This window comes from Ovis aries, chromosome 3, assembly GCF_016772045.2.
Source record: "Ovis aries strain OAR_USU_Benz2616 breed Rambouillet chromosome 3, ARS-UI_Ramb_v3.0, whole genome shotgun sequence".
NCBI classification, from domain to species: domain Eukaryota; kingdom Metazoa; phylum Chordata; class Mammalia; order Artiodactyla; family Bovidae; genus Ovis; species Ovis aries.
In genome coordinates, this window is record NC_056056.1 from 103,960,326 (window position 1) to 103,970,440 (window position 10,115).

The following is a 10,115-nucleotide window of genomic DNA, read 5'->3' on the forward strand; positions in this document are numbered from 1 at the left end:
AGCCATCTCCCGAGTCCCCGCTTCCTCCGGGCCAACCAGCTGCACCGGACTGTTGCAAACCAGAAGTCATCAGGAAATTCCCTGGATATGGTAACTTGTGACTGCAAACTCTAATTAATCATCAACGCTGTAATATGATCCTGGCTCCACGATAAGAGGACCTGCCCAATATCTTTGAGAAACTTGTCCCCTGGCCTTCTTCAGACCCGGGGACCCACACCTGAGGAGCCCAGGCGGATGGGGTCCCAGATCTGCCCTCAGGCTGGTAAGTGCAAGCCCTGAGCTTTGTGCCTGGACCAGAAGGACAAGAAGCAGAGGGGTGCTCTGTGTTTTCTGGGGTGGAAGACTCAGGAGATAGAGGTATAGTCAGTGGAAATATTGCTCGGGAGTTTCTCATCCAGGCTGGGCTGCCCGGCAGTGAGCTGTTATGAGGCTGGGAGGTAGTGAAAACTTCCTTTCTCTGCAAGAACCCAATAGAGGCCGAGAAACTCAGGTCACAAGCCCTGTAGTGATGCAAAGACCTTATGACTCTTTTGCCTTTCAGAGCCTGTTGTGCAGAGGGAAAACTGGCTGGGGTGGGAGAGAGGGTAGAGTTTAGGGGGCCTGGTGGAAGACCAGGGTCCCAGCTCTGCCTTCACAGAGCTGTGGGGACCTTTCCTGCCCAGTCACTTCTCCCTGGAGGCTCAGTTTCCTCATCCGCAGGCTGGGGGTCAATGCCCCCATCCTGCCGGTTACAGAGCTGCCAGAAGCACAGACCACAGGGTCACCGGGCTCAATGGTTCTTTGCCAGTCTCACCTGAGGTCACAACTTTGCCTTAGTGTGCAGGGCAGGGATTGGAGAGCTGGGTCTCTTACGACTAGAGATCTGGACCACGCATCCCTGCTCCCAGAGCCTGGACTCTGCTCCTTCCCAAGCAGAAGGACCCATAGCCCTTGGCTCCATAGTAACCTAGGTTCCTGGGCGGCAGCAGCAGGGGGCGGCCGCAGCAGGGGGCACCTGAATCCAGGGGCGGGCGCAGGGCCAAGCCGCCGCTGCCAAAGCCCAGCAGCAGCTAGTGTTTGGATTTCCGGGCAGTGCTGCTGCCACGAAGGAGGGCGCGCAGGAGTGCAGGGTGAGGGGCTGGGCTGGGGCTCCCTGACTTCCAGCTGCACGACCACCTCCCTGAGCTCAGTTTCCTCCGAGTGCTTCCCTGGGGGGTGGCCGGGGGTCTGTAAGGCACTTGGTAGGTGCCAGGAGAGGCTTGGTGACTGGAGGGGTGTTGAGGATGAAGATGAAGACCTGGGGAGGTCCTCACTGAGCCTGGCCATTTACATTCCAAGAGCCTTGCTGCAAAGATTCTCCGGTTGGAATCCGCCTGTCCAGAGGGCAGGACATCCAAAAGGCCATGACTGTGCTCCCTGCTCCCCAGCCACCCAGGGGGCCCTTGTTGCCAAGCCAGTGCACAGTGTGGGGCTAGGGGAGGCCGGCGGAGTAGTTTGGGAGGGTCCCCCGTGGGCGACTCCGCCTCAGGAGCCTCAGGATGCTGCCTGAAAGTGGGGCTGATGAGAATAGCCACCTGCAGGCATAAAGTGCTCAGAACTCCCTGCCCAGCTGGCTGGGGACAAGCCTCCTTGGAGGGCCACTCTTGGCCAGTGCCCACCTCTGCCTCGCCCCAACCCAGGAGCAGGCTGGACTGGGTCACCTGGGTCAAAGGACGGGAGGAGCCCTGCCAGCCAGCCTTGGAGAAGGGGGTACTATCCAGAGCCAGCCCGAAACTCAGGCACAGAGCCCCGTGCAAAGCAGAGGAAGGGGCCCCGTGGGCAGATGCAGTTCTGCCTGACTGGCGGTACGTGGGTGGCTGTCATTGCCACTCAACCTTGACCTTTTGCCGTGAACAACTAACACAGCCATACAGGACCTTGCGTGTGGACAGGCTGACCCCCAGGGAGCCCTGTGTGCCTTGCGAGGGCCACACTCAGGCCACTGCTGAGACAGTGAGTGGAGCCCGGACAGGCAGCTGGGAGAAGCAGCAGTCGGCTGGGCCCTGGTGTCCTGTGCGGCACTGTGACCCCTCCCGGCCTCCCTCCTCTAACTGGGGCATGAGGACATAGCTCCCACGGGCCAGTGGGAAACTCTCGAGACAGGGGTAAGCTTTGCAAACTGTCAAATTCCTGTAGAGGCTAGGTCTGCTCCTCCTAGTGTCCCCAGGGCCCCCTGCCCTGCCGAGGGACTCACGCACCCAGCAATCCCATCAGCCGCGTCTTTGGCTCCCGCCCCACTGCTCCCAGAGCCGGTGGAGGTCAGGGACGGACTTGCTGTGACCTTGAGGATGTGCCTTGTGCCTGACCACACCGAGCCTCCCCTCCTGGCGCCTGGCTGACACCTTGCAGGCATATGAGCATCAGGGAGGAGGGCAGGGGTTGAACGGGTGCCCCCTGCATTGACTGGAATCGTGGAGTCTTAGCCACTGGACCACCTGGGAAGTTCCCTGGCTCGAGTTTTGATTGATCGTCTCTTTGTATTTTCAGCTTCCCTCCTCCAACCCAGAAAAAACAGGGTCAGGAGGGGAGGGGGAGAGAGCTAAGACCTGGGCAGTTGGCTAAGCGCCCTTCCTGGGGCAGGAAGCTCCACCAGCTTCCTTCAGGCCCCTGGGACTGAGAGGAAGGGCTGCCCAGCAAGGAGCTTTCCCGTCCCAGCTGCCAAGTGGAGGCAAGTCAGGAAGTCCCCTGCTTTCAAAGCTTACCCAGGCCTTGGCTGGGCCCAGCCCACAATTCTGAGGGGCTGAGCTGGGACCCCTTTTCCGGGTTTCACACCCTCACTACTTTGGGAGTTACCAGTCTCCTTCTTTCTCTCCCAGGATGAGAGAAGTCACCCTCACTGGGGGGTGAGGCTGGTTCTCTGTGGCAAAGTCAGAAATTCAGACGGGAATACTCAGCCGCAGCCCCCTTCCCGACCAGCCTCTACCCCTGCCCACTGCAGAATTAGAGCCGACCACAAACAGCATGCCAGCCCACCTCCTCTCAGCCTGTTTCTAGATACAGACGGGCTATACATGTGTAAACATGTGAGTGACACACGTATAAATGTATGTGTCAAGCAAAAGCAGGGTCATCTGTTGACTGTTCTAAAACCTGCTCTCTTTAGTTAATGGCAATAACAACCATCACCAGGTATCCAGAACTGGTACTGTCAACAGTTCCCTTAATTTTTACAACATCCCTAAGGGAGGGAGGGGTTCCCCGGTAGCTTAAGTGCTAAAGAATCTGCCTGTAATGCAGGAAACCAGGAATGGATCCCCGGGTTGGGAAGATCCCATCGCAACCCAACTCCAGTATTCTTGCCTGGAAAATTCCATGGACAGAGGCGCCGGGCAGGCTGCAGTCCATAGCTCTCAAAGAGTCGGACAGGGCTCTGACTCAGCAGCAGCAAGGGAGGGAAACTGAGCCTTGGGAAGAGTCAGGCGAGAACTGTGATCCCAGACAGGCAAAGCGGGTTCCCTACTGGCTCTAAGAAGGTCTCTGGAGCAGGGATGGGGGGAGAGCGGGGACAGTGGCCCCAGGGACATGGGTTGGTGGAAATGCCCCCTTCCTCTGGTGGGGAGGGCTCCAGGCGGCCGGGCAGCCCAGCCGGTGTGTGCGGCCGACCTGCATTGACCCCCCGCCCCCGCCGCAGATGCTGAGCCTCCCCGAGAGGCGCTCCGCTTCCACGCCCAGGCGGTGGGCACGCAGGTGCGCCTGGATGCTCAGCGGAGCATCGCGTGCAGGCGCGCCACGTTCCACGACGGCATCGTGTTCAGCCAGCGGCCGGTGCGGCCAGGGGAGCGCGTGGCGCTGCGCTTGCTGCTGCAGGAGCGCGGCTGGCTGGGCGGCCTCCGCGTGGGCTTCACGCGCCTGGACCCCGCGCGCGTGCCCGCGCCCAGCCTGCCGCCCTTCTTGTGCCCGGACCTGGAGCAGCAGAGTCACACCTGGGCGGCCATGCTGCCTGACGGCCGCGCGAGGCCAGGCGACGTGGTGCGCTTCTGGGTGAACCGCCGGGGCCAGATCTTCGCCCAGGTCAACTCGGGGCCCCGGCGGCTGCTGCGCGAGGGCGTGCTCATGGGCGCCCCGCTCTGGGCCGTGATGGACGTGTACGGGACCACCAAGGCCATCGAGCTGCTAGGTAAGGCCAGGGCTGGGGACCCAGCCACCGCCCCCGGGAATGCGGGCGGGGGAGGCGGCGGCCCCGGTGGTACCTCACCCGCATACAGAGTCGGGCAGAACTGTGGTTTCTTTCACATGGAGTTTTTCTATCAGCTTCTGTCCGGGCATGAAGATGTTCGCTGGGGACCAGACCCAGTCATAGGGAGGGCAACCCTGTTTTGAAGAACGAGAAGGCATGCCCGGCACCCCCAAACATATGTTGGAGCAGCGGTCCCTAGCCTTTTTGGCACCAGGGACCAGTTTCGTGGGAGACAGCTTTTCCACAGGAGGGGGGAGGGAAATGGTTTCGGGATGACTCAAGCACATTACATTTCTTGTGCTCTTTATTTCTATTATTATCCCATCAGCTCCACCTCAGATCATCAGGCAACAGATCCCGGAGGCTGGGGACCCCTATGTGTTAGAGGGCTGGTCTCATTTACAAAAAATATATATATTCGGGGCATGCTGGGTTTTGCAGTCAAAGTAGAAGTTTGCTGCAGACAGGGGCGGAAACAAAGGGAACATGAGTGTGCGAGTTAGAGGTGGGCAAGAAGGCAGCCTGGCGGGGGCAAAGCTGAGATGCTCAGGCACCCAGTGGGGAAATGAGGATCACCTGGAAGGAGAGTGGACTTCAGAGGAGCAAGGGATACAGGGAGACTCATAAAAAGAAGTGCTGGCATGCCTGGGCAGCATTCCAGGGGCCTGCACAAGCCTTCTGCTTGAGCTTCACCCCTGGGGAGCCTGACTTGGTGGCCCGGACGGCTCAGGCCCTGTTTCCCCACCTCCTGGGGGATTCTGTTACACACCTGGTTTGGGGCCGGTGACTAATGCTGAAGATCTCTGCTCAGGCAGTGGGGCAGAGAGGAGCTGTCTGAAGGAAGCGTGGATTAGGATGGAAAAGCTGCAGGTCCACAAATTCTCTGCTGGGTCCCACTGGGAAGGGGGTGGCCAGGACAGGGCTGGACCCCTGGCTTGGAGCTGCAGCACTGCAACCCAGAGAAGAAAGGAGGTGGACACTCTGCTTTGGAGGCAGGGACTGGGGAGATGGGTTGAACAGAAACACCCTGACTGCTTTCCCCAGGTCCTGACTTTCCCTTTCTGCCTTAGATCCTACAGCCAACAGCTTCCCCACAACCATGCCAAGCGGCCTCCGTGATGAGGTTCTGCCTGGGCCCAAAGGTGAGTGGCTTCCCTGAGCACCAGGTTCTCCCCAGGGCTCCAGAGCTAGGGAAGCTGAGCAAGGCCCCAGCCCTGGGAACTCAGTTATGTCTTCCCAAGTACCATCAAATCTCCCACAGGCTCTAGGTCGAAACCTGAAAGTCGTGTAACAGTTTGCCTTCTAGGACACTGGCTGGCTTCATAAGTTACCGGGCACACTCATGAACAGATGTTATTTTGTCTGCCTGCTTTTAAAAGAGAAATCCCTGTTCATAGGAAAAAAAAAAAAAAAAAAAAAAACCTTTGCCAAGCAGAAATAAAATACATATTCAAGGATAAAAAAGGAAGTGAAAAAAAACACACACCTCCCAAACTTCACATTGCCTGTTAGGTAGATTTCCTCCTGGTATTTTGTAATCATATATATATAAGGGCAGGAGTGGAGAGGGGTGTTTCCCAGGTAGCGCTTGTGGTAAAGAACCTGCCTGCCAATATAGGAGATGTTAGAAATGTGCATTTGATCCCTGGGTTGGAAAGATCCCCTGGAGGAGGGCATGGCTACCCATTCCAGTGTTCTTGACTGGAGAATTCCGTGGACCGAGGAGCCTGGCAGGCCGTGGTCCAGGGGGTTGCAGAGTCAGACACCGCTGAAGTGACTAAGCACAGCACACCACACATGGGGAGTTATTTGTGCCTGTTTTCCTTTTTTCTAAATTGGAATCTGATGCTATGCATGTATGTACCTGACGATTCTCTTCCCAGCCTTTTTCACTGATTGCACTATGAGCATTCTCTTATGAGGCAGTGTTCTTCATCCTTGGACCACGTGCTTCTCCGTCCTGTGGCGATACGAGTGGGCTGCCCCCTCGTGGCCCCCTCGTACCCTTGACCTGTGTTGTCCCCTTCCCCAGCCCTAGCAGGAGAAGAGTGTGCCATCTGCTCCCACCAGGTTGCCAACACCTGCCTAGTCCCCTGCGGCCACACGCACTTCTGCAGCTCCTGTGCCTGGAGGGTCTTCAGGGACACGGCCAGATGCCCCGTGTGTCGCTGGGAGATCAAGGCGGTGGCCCCGGCTTGGGACCCTCTCTTTCTGGGTGCTGGAGAGGGCCTCCTGGTATAGGTGCAGAGCTCTGAGCCCGGCCCCTGCCGACGGAGGAGGTGCGGCTCTGCCATCCTTCTGGAGAAGAGTCGGCAATGCTGGTCAGCAGCAGGCGTGGTGGAGAGACAGCTCAAGGTCACAATGGCTCCTCCTCAGCAGGTTGGGGCCGGAGGAGCCAGGAGACGCCCCTTTCTGCCCACACCGGAACTGCCTCCCTGGCTGGAGAAGGTGGCTAGCAATGGGCCAGCCAGGATCTCGCCCTTCTGCTTAGTCCCAGGTTCATTGCTATGTGGCAAGGCTTTTAGCTAGCCTTGGGGTTCAGCCACCATGGACCTAGCAACCCGTGGTACACCTAAGTCCCGGGAGCTCCAAGAAGCTGTGTCAGTGAGAAGGGCCTTGGTGTAGAGAGGGCGGCTTGACCCCTGCTTTTATGACTGAGGAAGTTAAGATATATGTGCGTGTCTGGTGAAGCCTTGCCCACTCAGGGTATTGAGGAGCCTGGACCAGATGCGGGGAGCAGCTGGGTGGAATTTTTTTTTTGTATAGTTGATGTACAATATTGTAAAAGTTACTGATGTGCTGTTGAGTCATAATTGTTAAAGGCTATGCTCCATTTGTCATTATTATAAGACTGTTGGCTATATTCCCCTGTGGCACAGTGCATCCTTGTAGCTTATTTTATATCTAGCAGTTTGCACCTCTCAATCCCCTCCCCCTACATTGCCTCTCCCCCGTTCCCTCTCCCCACTAGCAACCCCACATTGTGGTGTGCTCCTGAGGGGAGGGGAGCTCAGGGCCTTTCTACTCCAATATCTCGGCTTCTGTCTACCTGGCAGAATGTTCACAGTCTGTAGGGAAGCCAGGTCATCTACAAGTCCTCTGCAGGACTTCCCTAGTCGTCCAGTGGTTAAGAATCTGCCTGCCCATGCAGGGGACACCAGTTTGATCCCTGGTCTGGGAATTAAGATCCCACATGCCATGGGACCACTTAGCCCTTGGACTGTGACTACTGAGCCTGCATGTTCTAGAACCCATGAGCCACAGCTGCTGAAGCCCGTGCACCCTAGAGCCCGTGCTCCACACAAGAGAAGCTACCGCAACAAGAAGCCTCTGCATCGCAACTAGAGAGTAGCCCCAACTCACGGCAAATAGAGAAAGCCCGCTCGCAGCAGCCAAGAGCCCATGCCCTGCGACAAAGCCCCAGCGCAGCCATAAACAAACAAGCAAACAGATAAATAGAAATCAATTAAAAACAAGTCCTCTGTAAAGGGGATCCGCAGTCAGCTGCCCCACCTTCCTGGCCCAGCAGTCATGAGATCCCAGCAAAACTGTGCATCTGAAGTCGAGCGGACCCTTCAGAGTGCACTGTTGTTGTGCATATTGCCTTGCGATTTCTGAGATATCAAAATAAAGCTTGTCTCTCGTGAGTGATTTTGTAACATATATGTCCCCTTTGTTGCCATCAGCAGGAGTGAGCAGGGTTGCGAGCTGGTCAGGATGCAGAGGCGTGGGGCCATGCCTTCCTGTCCCTCGCAGGCACACCCTGGGCTTGCAGTGAGAGGGGCCTGGGCGCTCAGGCCTGCGGACTCTGTTCTGCGGAGCAGGTGAACAGGATGAGCCTACAGATCCAGCCTTAAAGTTACAACCAGGCCCTGCCCTTGCCACCTTGGCCTTGTGAGGCCTTCCTGGAGTCTCTGCTCCTGAGTGTAGCGGTGACTTGACTTGGGGACCCCAATCAGCAGCTGTCTGTGGTAGGGACAGGCGGGGAGGACAAGCTGTACCTGTTACATTGCTGGTGTTCCTGCTTTGTGGCTGGTGTGAAAGAGCATGAAAAGGGAGCTGGACCTAGATGATGTCCCAAGTCATGGTGATGGGCACCTCCGCAAGCCATGACCCCACGCTGCAGCCGGCCGGAGGGTCAGGACTTTGGGTGTGGAAAGTGAAATGTTAGTTGCTCAGTCATGTGCAATTCTTTGCCACCCCATGGACTGTAGCCTGCCAGGCTCCTTTGTCCGTGGAACTCTCCAGGCAAGAACACTGGAGTGGGTTTCCATCCCCTTCTCCAGGCGATCTTCCTGACCTGGGTCTCCCTAGCTGCAGGTAGGTTCTTTACCGTCTGAGCCACCAGGGAAGCTCGGGTGTGGTGACCCCCGGAAGAGCTTCCGTTCTGGAGTAGGAGCCCCTCTCTGCTGCTCAGGAGTTGCTCTGACCTTGGTCATGTGACTTGGATATCTGGGAGCCTCAGTTTCTTCATCTGTAACATGGAAATAAGATAATTTTGTTTGCTGATACGTTGTTAGGATAAATGGGTATGAATGAAACTTGTAGCTTAGAGGAAGTACTCAGAATATGGCAACTTTCTTTCTCTGGAAAAGGCCTCTCCCAGGGGAAGCAGCCAGAGGCGGCTGGCCGTCAGGGTACCGGGTATGAATCTTGACAGCTCACTGACTTTCACTGAAGGCCCCCATGTCTCCCTAGCTCTACACTTATACTTCTTCAGTTCAGCCCAGCCGCTCAGTCGTGTCTGACTCTTTGTGACCCTATGAACTGCAGCACTCCAGGCCTCCCTGTCCATCACCAACTCCCGGAGTTCACCCAAACCCATGTCCATCGAGTCAGTGATGCCATCCAACCACCTCATCCTCTGTTGTCCTCTTCTCCTCCTGCCCCGAATCCCTCGCAACATCAGGGTCTTTTCAAATGAGTCAGCTCTTCGCATCAGATGGCCAAAGGATTGGAGTTTCAGCTTCAGCATCAGTCCTTCCAATGGACACCCAGGACTGATCTCCTTTAGGATGGACTGGCTGGATCTCCTTGCAGTCCAGGGGAGTCTCAAGAGTCTTCTCCAACACCACAGTTCAAAAGCATCAATTCTTCGGTGCTCAGCTTTCTTTATAGTCCAACTCTCACATCCATACATGACTACTGGAAAACCATAGCCTTGACTAGGTGGACCTTTGTGGGCAAAGTAATGTCTCTGCTTATTAATATGCTGTCTAGGTTGGTCAAAATTTCCTTCCAAGGAGTAAGCGTCTTTTAATTTCATGGCTGCAATCACCATCTGCAGTGATTTTGGAGCCACCCTAAATAAAGTCAGCCACTATTTCCAGTGTTTCTTACTCCGTGTAAAACCACTAAACTTTGGGCATATCTCTGAGACATAAGGGAGCAACCAGGAGACACCTCACCCCCTGAATCCTTATTCTGTGTAAATCCTTTGATCTAGTTATTTATAAACCAAAAGTAAATGTTTCCTTAAGCTAGATTTTTGGAGAAGGAAATGGCACCCCACTCCAGTACTCTTGCCTGGAAAATCCCATGGACGGAGGAGCCTGGTGGGCTGCAGTCCACGGGGTCGCCAAGAGTCGGACACGACTGAGTGACTAGACTTTACGCTAGATTAAAGTCATTATTCTTGTTCACCATAAAAGACAGATTTGGCTTCTTCTACTCAGGTGTAGCTATATTAGTATCAGATAAACTAGAATTCAAGGGAAAAAAAAAGATTAAAGGGGGTAAAGAGAGAATCCAACTAGAGATTATCGTACTAAGTGAAGTAAGTCAGAAAGAGAAAGACAAATACCATATAATATCACTTGGAATATATATTATCCACATATAATTATCCACTATATATTATCCACATATACTATGTGGAACCTAAAATATGACACAAATGAGCCTATCTTTGAACAGA

The 10,115-nt window shown here is 55.5% G+C and overlaps 1 protein-coding gene across 1 annotated transcript; it reads left to right on the plus strand.

Moving 5' to 3' along the window:
- The first annotated feature begins 202 nt into the window (after positions 1–202).
- Positions 203–7,845, plus strand: NEURL3 (neuralized E3 ubiquitin protein ligase 3). Its single transcript, XM_027967102.3, has 4 exons — positions 203–265; positions 3,653–4,138; positions 5,269–5,340; positions 6,231–7,845. Exons 1-4 carry the CDS (start codon positions 238–240, stop codon positions 6,437–6,439), a joined length of 795 nt encoding a protein of 264 aa, XP_027822903.1. The 5' UTR covers positions 203–237; the 3' UTR covers positions 6,440–7,845.
- Positions 7,846–10,115: the final 2,270 nt, after the last annotated feature.

Bases quoted from the DNA above. Each gene is read 5' to 3' on its own strand.
- NEURL3 (XM_027967102.3), top strand. From the start codon at position 238: ATGGGGTCCCAGATCTGCCCTCAGGCTG. The intron at 4,139-5,268 runs GTAAGGCCAGGG...TTTCTGCCTTAG, and splicing joins CAAGGCCATCGAGCTGCTAG to ATCCTACAGCCAACAGCTTC. The intron at 5,341-6,230 runs GTGAGTGGCTTC...CCCCTTCCCCAG, and splicing joins GGTTCTGCCTGGGCCCAAAG to CCCTAGCAGGAGAAGAGTGT.